The following is a 16951-nucleotide window of genomic DNA, read 5'->3' as shown; positions in this document are numbered from 1 at the left end:
ATTTATTTCACGACTGATATACAAATAGATTTACTATAAACTTATTATCACCCTTAAAAATTACTTCAAAGTGCTAATTACCCCGCATAAGTGTCTACACAGTTATAATTCTTTTTTAGGTTCAATGCTTCCGCAAAATCTTGAATCCATATTTCATAAAGCAATTATGTGACATCCAGTCGATCTCAGGGATATTGGTGGCATCACTTCTTAGTTGTTCCCTGTTATGCGGGTCAATTTATCTGGGCCCCACTATGGTCCTATTGAAAGGGATGTCAATGAAATATGAGGACTGGGTATAAAATAACGAGAGTGCGCGCCTAGAGGGCACCCTAGACAGGTGGGGTATGAAACGAATAGTGCGTTAGGTATCTAGATAACTTGTCTATGCATGTCCCAAAACACGTTTCCGTCACTATTATAGTATTTGTGCAGTAGCAATTTGAAACGAACGTGTTTTTTTCTTATGCCGAAAAACAGGAGCAACGTATCAATCTCAAATTTCTCATTAAATTGAAAAAAAAAACTCCGACTGAGTGCTATAAATTGTTGTAAGATGCCTATGGAGATAATTCTCTATCTCGTGCGCGAGTTTTGGAATGTTGTGAACACTTTAATGAGGGTCGAGAGAGCACTGAAGATGACGAGACTCAGATCCCCCTGAGACTGATACAACTCCGGAAACAGTGACCAAAATCAACCAAATTGTGTGAGCTGATCGTCTAATGAGCATCTGGATGATAGTCGACAATACAGACACGGTTAGAAAAGTTTCACACGAGGAATTACACGTGACAAATGTTTGTGCGAAGTTGGTGCCGAAAAATCTGACTTCTGACCAAAAGCTCTTGCGTCAATGGGTCTGCTCAGATTTTCTTAGAAAGATTCTCATCAAAGAAGACTTCCAGTACTGCTTTGATCAATGGTGTGTGCCGAGGGTAAGGGAGAATATTGAGGGGAGCATTCGAATGTAGAATGATTTCAATAATAAAACCCTTTTTTGTAACCAGTGTTGTTATTTAATAGCCAGATCTCGTATATCCCTCTCTTTTCTTCGAAACAATCTTGAAGGTTTGCGACATATTAATAGCAATACGACTACATTAACCACCGAAACTAAACCATATTGAGCCTCTGATATTTGCCACTTCCAAATATGTTATCATCTGATGGATTGTCTGTTTTATTTCCATAGCCACTTATTCACTGGAAATCATTTTGAAGTTAAAACGTTACTATTCCATCCACTATAGTGCCATCACTAAATTGTGATCACTTGATTTAAGTTGATATTAGAGAAGGCCACTTTAAAGTGGATATTTTTGCAAGTAGTCATATTTATACGACAAATTGATGTCCCTATTATACCAAGCCTACAACAGGTTTCCGAATTTTAAACAATCCCAAATAATAAAAAAAATGTACAGCACTTTTATGCATAATTTGAAACAATGAGGTCAATTTTTATTTTTGAAAATACATAAAAATGGGAAGCAATAGGCAAAATGAACAGAAAAATAAATAAGAAAGTGAAGATCAATATAAATAGATGAAAAAAGCAGTAAGTATCCCCCTCCTGAAGTAATATAATAGTGGTTCGAGGTAGACTACAGGTTACGAGGGGAAAAGGTTTTAGTCAACCGACGCTCTGGAGAGGACGTTAACTAGACACACTCCCTGGTACGCGAACATCTTGCGAGGGAGTCTGATAGCAGATTATTACTTACAAGGCTTATTTACTTATTTACTCAGGGCTTATTTATTACACTTACTTACGAAAGACTTATTTACAAGGCAAAACAATTATTTATAATGATTACGCTCGCGCCAGCGCTGACACTCTCGTTGGAGTTACGTTCAAGTCTATATAGAATTGTGTTTATAAATCACACTTCGTATTATATTGAACGCAAACGAGGGCGCCAACGCGGACGCGAGCATAAAATTTTATAAATTGACCTTTAACTTAGAAAGTAACAAGTCTGAATCTGTTGAAGAGAGCCTGCATTAGAAACCTGAATTATAGAGAATAAACAGAAATCAAACACACGAACACTACAAAAATGATACGACAGCTCGAGTACATTGTCTAAAGAAGAGGACAAAAAGAAGCTAGATATTCAGGATTGAACGGAACATTGAGAGCAGAAGAAAAAGACAATTTGACTAAAGGAGACGTTATTACTGTTGACCAAACATACAACATAGCAAAGAATTTCCATTGTCGAATCTTACTGAATACTGCTACAATAAAAGTAAATATAATTTATCATGTAAATAATAATAGCACAGAAATGCAGAGTTCAAAGTTACTGGAAGTGATCGGCAAAAATCACAATTCATCAATGGCCCTAAACCACTCAAAAGAGCCAAAGACATCATCGAATAAGAGTGGTTGCAAAAAGTATTATAATGTGTTATTGAATATCTTTAGTATGATTATAAACTATATAAATGTGTGGTCTATGTTGAGTTATTTTTTTGGCAGAGAAATTATCAAACAAAAAGGGATTTGAAACAAAAAAAAAACATCTCTGAATAATAATTTATAAGATATTAACCTATCAGTATTTAGTATTCTCTCCCGTGGACATAATAATACCTTCATTTCATTGATCGAATAAGTTTCTTTACCCCATCTTTTTCGATGCTATCCCATTTTTCAGTAAACGCCGTTTAGGGTACGATTTCTTGGTTGGTGCAGTCCAAACTTTTCTCTTAAGTTAATCCCATAAATGTTCGATAGCATTTAAGACCGGGTTACGCATTCTTTTAAAGAACTCAGCGCCAATCTTTCTCTAGGTCTTCTGTAGAATCCTCCCCAATCGCTACCTTGCAGGCACATTCCGCTTTCGTCAGAGAAGAGAACGGAGCTGAATTATTCGTCAGTCCAATTAACATGTTCCCTGACAAATCGTAAATGGGTTGCTCGCAGGTCTAGAGTTAATTTGAGGCAAGTAGCTGACCCTTTTTTGGCTCAAAGTAATTTAATTTTAAGTCTTCTTCTGACCGTACAGCCACTCTTCGCGTTATCTGAGCTCTTGTTGGATTTAAAAAACCAGTGAGGTCCGAATCCTTAATGGTTTGCTGGCAATGAATCGGTCATATCTCTTGGATGTGTAACTTTTTCTTCTGGAACCGCATCTTTGATCGAAGTTACCAGTGACTTGGTATTTGATGACAATAACTTCTGGAAAAATCACACTCACACATGTTTAATTCACTGGCCACTTCTCTGGCCATTTCATGAAGAACGCTATTGGGGAAGTGAAATTTTAAATTTTAAATGAAAACAATAAATGGAGTTTAAAATGAAATTGATATTTGAGAGGAAGTTTATGAACTAAATAAGCGACAGAAAGAGAAAAACAAGAGATAATATAAATATTAGAGATAATACGTTAGCATTGACAAATGAAATCTCAATTTAGCCGCTGTCGTTTGATTTGTGTGAACTATTTACACAACTAGTTTGAAACCTAGTAAAATTTCTATTGAGAAGTTTCAATAGCATGCATAATTATTGCCTTGTATAGGTGCTGATTCATTATTATGCATATAAAAAATAAATTGAATATTTAATTTAACAGTCTAATGAACATAAACAATAGCTGTAGATTTTCATAACGCCTTCATTTCTGTTGTTTCGATTATAAATTCAATACTTCCATTCACTCTCATCCCCATACAATAGGTTGAATACAACTTCTTTTTCCAAATGAATGCTTTCTACAGAATTATTCATTAATAAACAAAAAACTGATTCCAGAAGAATGAAGTTTTTTAAAAATACATAAATTATAGAAATGACAAAGCTTGCATAGAGTTATCGTAATATAAGTCAAAAAATCATTGTTTTGTATAAATTCTTTAGTAAATCGTATCACATGTTTATAACTAACTAAACTATTGTCAGTTTAACAATTTTTTTCACAAATTTATCCTCTTCTACATATCTAAAAAGTTTTCTCAATACTTTGTCTACACTAAATCTGACATGTTTAACTTCCAGATCCTCACGCTTCATAATCATCTATTTGAACGGTTGATCCTTTGGCTCCGCCCCTGATCAAATTACGAATAAAATATTGGTGAAGATACGATTTTTATCTATTAACATATTCCACATTAATGTTAACATCTTTTACCTATCGATATTGAAGCATTTTTAATGCGTCTCGAGAGAAAGATTGTTCAATATATTATTGAAGTACATCGTTTACCACGCATGTCTTCTTTGGAAATAAACGGTAATTGCTAGGTGCAAATCTGGAGAATGTGGTGGATCTTCAACTAACTCGACTCCTGCATAAATTAATGAATCTGTTGCAATGGGAAACCTATGACTGGTGCAAGAAAATACCAAGTGTCGCCTTATGTAATTTATTTACCAGAAAAGGCACTTTTAGCATCTGAAAATACGATAAATTTGACATTATCTGCAGAGTGTAAACAGTGGTAAATCTCCACTCTTTTCTCTACATTTTGGTCCATTTATCATGGAAATGGATATATAACTTATCCATTATCGGTAATTTAGCGAAGAAATTTGCTTTATCTTTTCTATACTTAACAAAAGAGTGTGTAAGTCTTTGCATTAGACATTTGAGGACTCCGCAGCAAGAATGACGCAGCTCCATAAAAGTCGATTTTGAGAAAATAAAAAAAAACTTTTATACGCCATAGTTTATTAGATACCACTTTTACGTTTTAAACTGCCAAAAGCACGTACCTTAACAATTACAAATACCGAAAATCTTCTAAAAATATAATATTTTAAAGCAAATAAAAAGTTGTTTTTTAATGGATCTACGTCATTCTTGCACCAAAACTTCAAAAAGTGTGCGTGTCTGCAATAATGAAAGAACTAAAATTACATTTGAACGCAAAATTTGTATATATTTATTACATAAACTTTATTCAACGTTACTCATTAAACAAAAACAATAATAATAAGTCATAGAATCTAATACTATTCAATAGTTTCTTCGTCGTTGGTCATTTCGACGTCACTACCTGTGTTCTCCTGAGCAAAAGTTAATTTTTCATAGTAAGATAGGTCGTTTTTTGGCACGTATTGATTTGCCAGCACCATCACGTTATCATATTTTACTTTTTTCAATGGCAATTTTTCTTTATTTTTTATTTGGTGCCGTATTGGTATCTAACGTAGAACGTTGAATATTGAATGTACTATAGATAGGTAAATTACAAGACTCGCTGCACTGGATTCCACTGTTTGCTTCATATAAAATCAGTTTGTATTTGCTTATCGCAAATTTCTGTCTATGCTAGTTGATGACTGTTTTCTTAAAATGTGGCTTTAAATAATTTACAAAGTCAAAAATCATGTTTTGTTCTAGTGGGACCACTTCAAAGTTTCTGCTGCATTTGCCATAATGTGTCATATATTCTTGAGGAGTAAATATTCGTTCGATTTTTCTTAATGCTTTTTCTACAACCCCAAATGGCCTGTCACGTGGCAAGAAGGAGTGGCCAGGTTCAGGATATCGATGAAGAATCGACTGAAACTGTTTAGTTTGGGCCAAAGTGAATAGATATTGTACTAGGCTTCCGTTCTTGTTTTGAGCAGCGCAGTTGTCTGAGAAGATGTACAATGTTTTCACATCCTTGGACATTATATTTTTTAAATAATGATCTAGGAAGCTAATGGTTCCATTGGGTGTCTTTTTGCCAGTGGTTTATCATACATGTAAAAATGCGAAATTCCTGTTTTGGCTGAATAAATGCAGAAATTAAAAACCCATAACTGCCTAAGATAAAATGCATCTCCTGAGGGGACTTTAGGTAAAGGTGCATTCTGTTGATGATCAAAGCAGAGTACTTCTACCTCGGGATTACTTTTAGCTTCTTCTGTTTTTTCTTTGAGTGCATCAAAGAATACTTGAGCTCTGCTTACATGAATCTGTTTAGAAGTTTTAATTTGGTTTAATTCTTCATCGGGTAAGGGTAGCTTAAGTTTATTTTCATATTCGTCGCAAGTCTTGCAAGTGACCGTGGGCTGCCAAACGAAATATTATAATTAGCCTTGAAATATCTAAAGTAGAAGTCGTAAGTCACTTTCGGACGGAAAATATGTTTTTTATCTTTTAGGCCATATATATCAAACATATCTTTTTCATATTTTTCTAGATATAATTCATACAGCTTCTTGACATTTAATTCCGGTGAAAGATACATTTTATTATTATTTTTTTGACGACTGTAATGAGACGATCTCTTGGGAAAACTGCGAATATGGCTATCTACTTGCTCAACGATTTCTGAGGGGATCATGTTGGGTCTAGTGTGATGCTTTCCACGACCATCCTTAGGAGATGTGATAGCGTCGTTAGATTTTAAGAAAGCTGACAAGCGATCAATTCTTTTAGATTATATACCATGAACCGCACCAAATGCTTTTTTGCATACTCGGTGGGATTTTGAACCAATACGAATCTGAAATTTAAAAAAATGGATTATTTCAGAAAATAAATTGAAAGGTGAGTAAGTACTTACCATGTATTTATGGGAAACGTTTCGTTGCCGACCATTTCCTGTCTTAGGACGTTTTCTGGTTACTTCTGACGTACTTATTAGGCCTACAAGGTAAGTATCCTGCATTACTTTCTCGCCAATTTCATTAAATTTATTTAAGATCTGCGTTCTCTCCTGTTCATTAAAGTTTTCGAAACATTTAAATTTGCATTTACAGTCTTCGCCAACCACTCTAGGACCGACCATTTTGTTCACACTATTAAGATGTCTTGCGCCAGTAGCCAAAAGTTTCTTTTTCTTATTTCGAACCCACTGCGATTCATTTACAGACTTCCTGTTTGTTTTTCTAACCTCCAAACTATCACTATCACTACTTGATGTGCTACTGTCGGCTGTATCTGCCACATATTCATCACTGGAACCACCACTAAAAAGTTCAGGTTCACTGTCCAATTCCTCTAACATATTACACTTGTTATAAACTCAAAAATAACAACTAAGAATATTATAGCAAAGGTAGAAAACTAACGCAAACAGTTAAACTACTAAAATATCTAATAAAGGGGCAAGAGCGACGTAGCTCCGGAGCTACGTTTTTCTTGCTCCAAACACAGTATGACGCATCTCCATTATTACATGCTTTATTATACCCAATCACCATAGCTGCGTCGATCTTGCACCAAACGATAGCTAATATTTTGATCATTGTAAACAGCGCATAACCCCGATTTTCGTTAAAACTGGAGCTGCGTCGTTCTTGCTGAAAAGTCCTCATTTATTGATTGATTTAAAAAAATATTTTGACGAATTTGAACTCGTATTTATTTCACTGTTAATTATAACATATGTATGAATGAAAAAAACAACAAAGACACGTGAGAAGTTTTCGTAAGGAGCTCCCTTATATTTCACCGTAATTCCAGTAGTCGCTAATGATTCCAAAGAATAATTTATAAACTCTGACGATATCTTTTGAAAGGCAGTAAGATACATATACCAGTATCTAGGGAACTTAAATTTTCTGACCAGACGTAATCGTTCCTATTAATTTTATTGTATTGAACACTTTCATTAGCTTTTTATATCTAGCAAGAGCCCTTAAAGTAAAATTCCGTTATAAGTTGGGTTCGTTTTGATTAACGTACAGAAACAAATTAGTTTTAATACTGCTGCCCAACATTTTACAGTCGTAAATGATTGTGCAGCGTCCGTACACAGTGTCTAACTCCTCTTTAATTTGGGAGGTCGTATTGCTTTTCAAAAGAGTATATTCAATAACACCTCAATACACCATTTTCTGGTGAGATTCTGAAAATATATTTTCCAAGTTATGTTGAAATATGCTGATAAACTCAGGTCAAAAACTTTGCAGACAACCCTCGCATTGACAATTCAATGCATCTTAAACTAGAGATAATAGGATGATACTGCAAAAAATTCAATTTCCGGATAAGATAAAACTATATATCGTCAAATATTGCGAAATAGTTATAAATAATTTATGTGATTTTCATTACCAAATTCCACGGTCTTGAACACTTTTAATATGTATCAAATACTTGTATGTATAAATAAATAATTTGTTTCCTTTGTTACATGCAAAATATAAATGTTTTAATAACTGTATGCATTATTTTCATTAATATGACTTTAAAGACATCTAAATTATTGCTTTTCCACTTGCGTGAGTAATACATGCGATCATTTCTTATGATAGCCAAGCAGTTGTAGATTTTCTTATCTTTATTTTTAAATTCTTCATTTTAAGAGGTACTTATTTTATTTCACATAATATCAACGTATATTCCAGTAAAACAATTCATTGGACACACCTTGTAAGTCGCATCACAAAAAATTTCAAATTGATTTTGTTTAGGTTAAGCAGTTTTCTTTAAGCTAGTCATGTCAAAGATAGGGCCCGCGGGCTGCTTCCGGCCTCTGGGCCGTATCAATAAGGCCCGTAATCGCAATGTGTCACAGAAAGAAGAATAATGTTTTTTAGAGCTTTTAGACATCCTTCGAATCCTCTACGGATGTTTTAAATACTCGGCTTATAAGTAATTTCGAGAAAAACGAGAGAGAAGGACAGTAACGCCATCTCTTAGCACCAAGCGGAAATATCCTGTTATTTTTGTCGAGAACGTCAGAATCTTCCACGCGCTTCGAGTCTATACTAGAACCTTCTTTAACCATATAAAACGAGTGCATCGGCGCGACGTGAGTCAGTTGAGTCGAGTAATCGGTTGAACAAGGATTTTAATTATATTGGGAAGTAGTTATTATGAAGGTATTGTGAAATTGTTTGTGTCGTGCTCGTGCGATATCCATAATTGTTGTGTCGAGTTCCATAATTGTTTGGCTTAATGTCACTAAAACGTAAAGTTGATAGTGAGTGCAGAGATTTTCAGTCTAAATGGTAAATTGCATATTTTTTCATAGAGTGGAAAGGTAAACCACTGATTTGTAATCGAACACTCAAAAAATAAGAATTGTCATCTTTAAAATCTAAACTTGAAGTTCAACAATCGATGTTTACTAAAACTAATACAGAAATCGAAGATGTCCTAAAATCAACTTTTAATATTGCATTAGAAATCGCAAAAGCATCAAAACCTTTTACTTATGGTGATTTTATTAAAAACTGTATGTTGAAAGATGCCGTTGTTTCACTTCTTTCTCAATAATTCAAAATATTTCGCTCTCAAGAAACACTGTTACTTCAACAATTAATGATTTATCTCAATATTTGGTTCTTCAACTGAAGGAGAAAATTAAGGAATTTTTCACTTTCACTTTTCACTGGCTGTTAACGAGAGCACTGATACTGTTGATACAGCTCAACTTGCTGTTTTTATACGAGGCATTAACAGTAACTTATCTGAAGCAATATCTGAAGAACTATTAAAGTGCGTTCCATTGACAGTTACTAAATCAGCAAATGATATTTATTCGGCAATTGACCATTTGATAGCAGAGTACGAACTCGACTGGAATATACTAGCAACACAACTACGAATGGCGCTCCTGCTATGGCTGGCAAACATTCGGGCGTTGTAACTAAATTAAAACAGAAAACATCAGGGAATTTTGTGAGATTTCACTGTATAATTCATCAGGAATCATTGGCATCCAAACATTTGAAAATAGACCTATAATTAAAATTGTAAATTTTATAAGGAGCACAGGACTAAATTACCGACAGTGCAGATTTGGACGAGAAGTTTTCTTATGCCTTTTATTTTACCGAAGTTTGTTGGCTTTGACAAGGAGTAGTTTTAGAAAAAAAATTTGCATTACGTGACCCTATTCAAGCTTTCATATTAGAAAAAAGCAAACGAATTGATTACGACAATGACTGGTGGATCGATTGTGCCTTTTTGGTAGATATGAATAAACACCTGACTGATCTGAATATAAAGGGTGAAAACAGGATAAAAATTTGATTGTCACTCGAATGTATTCATATATTCAAGCATTTGTAACAAAGTTGAAGCTGTGGAAAAATTCACCACTTCTGCAAACTCCGATTACGGAATTCAACAAATTGAAGACTTTCACAAAATGAATTAAATGGTATTCCCAATTTTCAACTATCCATTCAATTTTGAAGCTTTACAGGCACCAGCTCATTTGCAAATGTTGAGTTGATAGATCTTCAATCTGACATTATTTTGAAAGAAAAATTTAATGAGATTAACGCTCTTACATTTTATACACAATATTTCAAGAGTTTGATTAATTACTCGGAATTTAAAAAGCATGCAGCACGCATTTTCTGCATGTTTGGTAACAACCTTAATAAGCTGATTTCTATTGGTGAAGTATAACTAAAACTATGCGAGAGCCTGAGAAAAATCACAAAAAGTTGTGGCAGTGGAGTGATGGCTATTTAGGCTGGAGTAGATATTATTTAGGGGGGATATAATAGTATCATTTGTACATTTGTTACTAAAAAATCCAAATTGCTTTGTTACACGTATTTCATATGAACAGAAAAGCCTCTTTTTTGGTTGGAAAGTATTTTATATATAAACTGAAATTATAAAAGCCTCTTTATAGTTGTTCTATTTTTTGTTAAGATTTAATCTCTCAAAATTCAATAGAAGTGTGACAACATTGTCACGTATATCGTTTTCGTTTGTTATTTATGTAGTTTTAAAATCACTTATTGGATTTAGAAAAAATATACAATCCCTGAATTGATTTTTCCAAAGCCGGTCCTGAAATTTCTAAGAGTAGTCAAATGCTAGATAGTATTGAGCTATGTAAATACTATAGCCAATTAAAATTTATGGACAATTTCGTAAATCACCCTGTAAATTAATAAAGAAGATTTGACAATTTATAGTGATATTCCTCCGGGGGGCTCTACATATGGTAAAAGTATGTAAAGTTCTTCATGACTACCCCTGTATAACAAAATGCAAACAAACAATATCTAAAAACACTTGTTCCCGAGACCCTCGTTTCCCATTCTCATTATCACGATTTATCGATCAAAAGCTACTTATCGGGTATTTGAGAATCCATACATTTGCAAGGTTATCTATAAATCATGTACTTAAATAAAATGATGAAAAACTATCCCTGCCAAGTTTATCCGTATGAAGAGCATTTGAATTTAGTAACAATATAATTATAGAGACAATTTAAAAATAGGTGTTGTATCTCAATAACATATTGAGATTGAAATGGAATAATTTGGAAATTTGTTAAGTAACAAGTTTATCCCCATTGTTTTTTTCGATAGGGTAACGAGCTTATAAAGCAATAAATCGTAATGCATCTCAGCAAATATTCTTTTTTAACAAAATGTTGTTTTTTGTCTTCAGTTCGATATAAAAAAAAAATTCATCAAATCAACATAATACAAATTACAAATACTCCACATAGATTGCAACTTTAGAATTTAAAAATATTGTGTCCGACAAAAATGGTTTTTGATTATGGGGTATAATAATTTGGATAACTTTTTGAAGATATTCAAACACTCGTTGGAATATCGAGCAAGCTTTAGATTAGCATTAAGCAATCTATGCACCCACCTAGTAAGTTTACGAAAGTTTTCCTCACTTTTCCGAATTCTTTTGTCTTGAAAAATATAATTTGTTATTAACACATATAGCTACATATTTACCTATTAAGTAAAACGGTTTTTTATAAGGGTATTAAAACTAATCATTCTGATTTTTGCCCAACATTATAATCACAGTGGCAGAGGTTTTGTCAAGTTCTGCAACTTTTGGCTTATCGCTTTAAGTGATTTTGGAACTAAATTGTCATACAAAGGTCATGGTTATAGTTGATTTTTTTTATGTAAAAAGCAAGCACGAGGTGGAAAACCCATTAACACTTGAGCTTCTGTAGGTTGTAGTGCTGGGGAAAGGAGTGCCTTTGTAGCTGTTTCCACAGGATTGTACTTCTCCAAAGAAATGACTCTCCATAAATAATTGCACTAATGAGGACTTACAGGGAAACTTGGTGTTTATGAGCCACGTCTGCCTGTCGAGGAGGTTTTCCAAAAACTGCTCTAGGCGGGATTATATTAGACAGCTCGGAAGAGCATTTGCCGTGATATTATCGGTAAAATAGAGTCAGGTCTGAGACCTTTTTTCTATGCTCAAAGCTGTCCAAGTTTCTGGTCAATTTTGGTTCGCTTTTAAGTCAAATTGCTCTCTTCTGTATTGAATCGAGCATCTTCGGGGTATTCTTGGGGTCCGAGCTCCAAATGTGCGAGCAATATTCTAAAGATGAACGAATCTGGGCCTGTAGAGGATTAGAAACTGTTACGGGGTATATATATTTTTGGTCTTAAAGAGGGCTCCAAGTATTTATGGAGCTGCCTTGGCGAAATCAGCCACGTGACTACACCATTTTATGTCCAGACAGGACCAAATCCTGACCCGCAGACCGAGATAGCAGCCTGGATCTTTGCTGTATTGAACTCAATCAGATTGCTTCCACCTTAGGTATTCCAGAATGTTTTCAAGATCAGTATTGCTGGTGGTGATCTTTACAACATTCAAACTTATTCATGGAACTTATCGACTATAATACATCATATAAAGAATCAATAATTCCGTTTTTCAAACAACTGATAATTATAACGAATTGATGAGGTTTGACTAAAACTAAATAGACAAAATGAACTATAACTTGCTGCTAAATAAGGTTTATCGAGAATTCATGAACTCAACCCTTAACTGGGTGCATTAGGCCGCGAAAAGATTTGAAAATTATTTGTAAACCTATACATCTAACGCTTGGTAGTTTGAAAACTGATCTTCCATGTCTCGAAGGAGCTTTTTTGTAATCATATCTGTTATCAATACTTATTTAAAATTTATAACTTATAACATTGTAAAGAGATCTAATTTTTTTGTAGCTCAGTGAAATTTATATTTTTTCTCCCTCTTTTATAATTATATATTACTCATTTAGAGTAGTGTGTGAATTCATTCTAACGATTATTCTTCAGTCAAACAATTATTTGGTAAAACCCTTTAACCAGGGAGAAAAATCATGCTGTTCCTAGATCTTCTAGCTCATATAGTATGAAAATCACTAAGTAAATAATCAAAATAAGCGTTCCGAATGCCGTTCGTTCATTAATTGAGTATTACTCTCCAATATTACATATTTTCTTTGTTACCACAGCTGCTTTGAACTTTTATTTCTCATAGTGTCTTAAGAGTACAGAAATTTCATATATATTACAAAAACGTACTACGTGGTCGATAAATGAAAAGAGAATTATTGGAAAAAAGTGAAGCAATTGTACTCTTCATGGAATTAGAGACTAGTTTAAACTAGTTACTAAATGCTTAAATTAAGAAATATTTACATATGAAAACCGACAATAACTATGAGACACATTTTCACAAATTTTTCAAACTTTGGAAAATACTGATTTTGTATTTCTATTTGCATATTTGTTATTGAATATAGAGGTTATTTCAGACAATTTTTAAAACATGTCATAAAACCCTCTCAAATTAATTTTTCAATATACTGTTTACAACTTAATTCTCGCACAATATTGATACATAACTTTGATGTAAAAAATAATAAATAATAATGACAAGTGTTAAGAATACTTGATAATAAGCTGGAACTTAATTACGTTCTGTTACTTCAAACATAAATGAATATAACAAAGCCAAGGTAACAGTCCATTAATCTTTACTCAATAATACAATTAAATAATATGAGAAGGTTGCAACCGAGAACATTTTGGAAAAAATATGTCTATTTTTCAACGTAATCACGTTTTAGTTCTCTACACTTTCCCAGCGATGTTCAATAAGTTCGATACCAATAACTGCTGACATCAACCCTTCATTGTTGGAAAATCCTTGACCACCAATCTATTTTTTCAAATCAGGGAACAGAAAATAGTCTGAGGGAGCTAAATTTGGAGAACAGGGTGCACGAGGTGACAATTCAAACTTTAATTCACTAATTTTGGCCATTGCAATAACAGATGTGTGTGCTGCTGGTGCATTGACTTGGTGAAACAACAGTTTCCTTTTAGCCAAATGCGGCCGTTTTTGCTTGATTTCTTCGCTCAAACGATTCGTTATGTTTGCGCCGTTGATAGATTTTCCTTTTCAAAGATATTCAATGAAATTATCCCACGCACATCTAAAAAAACATGATGTTGTCTGCAGATGGAACGGTCTTTGCCTTATTTGATACCGGTTCTCCTTTTTCAGTCCATTGTTTTGATTGCTTTTTGTTCCTAGCGTGTAGTGATGGACCCACTTTTAATCTATGGTTATAAAACAGCCGAAAAACTCGGCTTTATTTCTTTAAAACGTTGCCAAAACCTCGATGGAAACATCTTCTTGACACTGTTCGACACTTTTTTTGTTTCATTGTGAGCAAACGCGGAACCCATCTTGCGCACAGTTTTCTTATATTATCCAAATTTTCAGTTAATATGCGATGTACCGCACTTTTTGAAATGGCTACTATGTCTGCGAGTCAACTACTGCGATTCTGGTCTTGGCAGGTCGTACGGCCTCGTTTAAACTCTGCTACCAAATATTTTACTGTTGATAACAAAGGAGCAGTCTTGCCCAGAGTATAATCCTCTTCAGATTGAAACATATGCTGTATAGATTGGATACTTTCTGGTATTTTTCGAGCAACTACCGCCATCTTTAGGTTAGGCCAGGTACTTTTGAGACCGCAACAAGTCAAAACGTCAAATTGCTACCTGCCTTTAAAAAAACTAATTTTTCCCTAATAATACCCATGATTTCTTTCATTTCGAGCTCGCTGCATGCTTCCTGTGGAGACTGCTACAGAGCGACAGACGGACAAAACGCGAGTGATAGCGCATTTTCTACAAATAAAATGTGGTTTTTCGTAAAAAGTTGGATAAATCATGGGTTAAGTGTGAATTTAGAAAAAAAAATTCCCATGTCAATTGATTCACATATGCCAATGTGAAAAATTTATAAAGGTTTGTATGTTAAAGGCGTGAAAGTTCCCTCTTACTTAATGTGTGAGAAAAAGTTCGGAAACAGCAACAGAAATTCATTACCAAAATGCCAAACGTTCCTATTTAACTAACTGATTTGTTTACGCTAGATTTTCTATTCTGATGAATATATCATAGATTTACGACTTCAATTTAACATCATCACTAAGTTCTTTTTACAGATTTTCCACCACACGTATCGAAAGGTAGTATTCGGCTGAATCAGATTCTGGTAACAAAACTGTTTACAATAACTTCCAATGTACTGAAAACAGAATCAATGAAAAGGAGGCCGATTTAGATTTCGTTTCCTAGCTGGTATTATCCGATAATCCTAATCCTATATTAGTCCTTTATTTAGTAACTTTATTTGATAACTGTACTGAATTCGGCTCCAAACAAGAGATTATATAGTCCTTGAATATCGCCATTTATCCTCGAAAACCATTATAAAGATGATGGAAAAAATACTATTGGAGAAATTTCATTAGAGATACGGAAATTGAAAATATTCCTCGGGTGAAAATAATCGAAAAGAATGTTAAAAAGAACAAACATCTTTATTTGCGAAGAAAAACATGAGCAAGATTATTGAATTTATAAGTGTCATGTTGGAAATTTCTAAAGAACGATTGATGCACAAACAAAGAAAACAGGAATGTTTAGTACATCTTTTTTGAGGTCCCACTAAAATTGAGGTAACTTTTACAGCACAAGACAATTGTAGAGGATGTAGTATATTTTATCTAAACGGAGGTGCATATTTTAGTAGGATTCTTTCATTGTCACTAAAGTGAGAACTAGTATAGGTGGCTCCGAATTTCCTTTATAAAATAACATAGCTTTTAATATCTATATTTCGAAAAGTTTATGATCAAGCGCCAAGCGGCTTCTCTTTGCATTACAACATCGACATATAACGATTTTCCATATTACATTTTGCAAAGTGGTAGGAACCAAGAAGTTCTGAGAGAATGACAGAAATGTTTTTTGTCAAAAAATTGTTACAACTTCTAGACAATAGCTTGTAGAAACTAAGAAACAAACAATAAAATAGATAAATAAAGATGCAAATAAAATAAAATATACGCAATAAATAATATACAGAAGAAAACAACAGTAAATAAAAAGGTAATAGTAATAGGCAATAATTAGTATATGGCCAGAATTTAATATTATTATTAGAATAGAGGTCGTCGAATAGAAGGCACTTTCCAGTGAATATGTCCTCAAATTATTCGAAATACGGGAAAAGATGATATCGATTTGATTTCAATTGGCAAGTGATTGTGCATTTTTTTGCATTGTAAAATATTGAGCCCTTTACTAATTCTGAACGTGTAGTAAGTAGGTAGAGGGCGCGCTTCGCGTTCCAAAGTGGATAGCCGTGCAAGAATTTTTCCAAAATTGAAGAAGAGTGCTTACGAATTAGGCAAACGGATTCAAAGATAGGCGATATCGATGTCAATGAACCTTGAGGTACTCCATATTCTATTGGCTTGCAAGAAGACATCGTTGTATCAATCCTTACAAGCTGACTTTTGAGTTGTTCCCATGAAACCGTAGTGCTACAATTTGTCAATTAAAATATTATAAATAAAACCATCAAAAGCCTAAGAAAAATTTTCTGACACACTGACAGAAACAAACTAGTCATTTTACCGATTCCCGGTCATAGTACAGGACGAGTCAAAATGTCTGGTGTTTATTCCCTACTTGCTACACGAATTTTTATTGGAGTCGAGGGAAGTCTAGCAACACTATGCAGCACACCAGAAATGAACCTTGGAACTAGTAGTTCCCGAAGCAAGTCATACGTGACTTGATGAGTGCTCTCAAAAAACGATGAAATAATTATTCGTCTAGGCCATCAGTTTTTCGAGTGAGACTAATGACAATCGACGACACTCTGGCAGCACTATATATCACACCCGGTACATAAATGCCGAAGTCTTCGTGTTTCAA

The 16951-nt window shown here is 33.9% G+C and overlaps 2 protein-coding genes across 3 annotated transcripts in view; both read right to left on the bottom strand.

The window, feature by feature from the left end:
• Nucleotides 1-16951, bottom strand: part of LOC130452813 (pleckstrin homology domain-containing family G member 5) — a 363306-nt gene that overhangs the window by 329666 nt on the left and 16689 nt on the right. The window lies entirely within an intron of this gene.
• LOC130440608 (uncharacterized) lies at nt 6394-7042 on the bottom strand. The gene is made up of 2 exons (XM_056773870.1): nt 6520-7042; nt 6394-6459 (listed from the first exon to the last, which is right to left on the bottom strand). Exons 1-2 carry the CDS (start codon nt 6961-6963, stop codon nt 6394-6396), a joined length of 510 nt encoding a protein of 169 aa, XP_056629848.1. The 5' UTR covers nt 6964-7042.

This window comes from Diorhabda sublineata, chromosome 2, assembly GCF_026230105.1.
Source record: "Diorhabda sublineata isolate icDioSubl1.1 chromosome 2, icDioSubl1.1, whole genome shotgun sequence".
NCBI classification, from domain to species: domain Eukaryota; kingdom Metazoa; phylum Arthropoda; class Insecta; order Coleoptera; family Chrysomelidae; genus Diorhabda; species Diorhabda sublineata.
Note: the sequence above shows the minus strand (reverse complement) of the source record. Positions and strands in the feature narration are given on the sequence as shown.

Excerpts from the sequence above, each read along its gene's own strand:
- LOC130440608 (XM_056773870.1), bottom strand. The coding sequence starts at position 6,963 with ATGTTAGAGGAATTGGACAGTGAACCTGAACTTTTTAGTGGTGGTTCC. Across the intron at positions 6,460-6,519 it reads ACGTTTCCCATAAATACATG|ATTCGTATTGGTTCAAAATC; the intron begins GTAAGTACTTAC and ends TTTAAATTTCAG.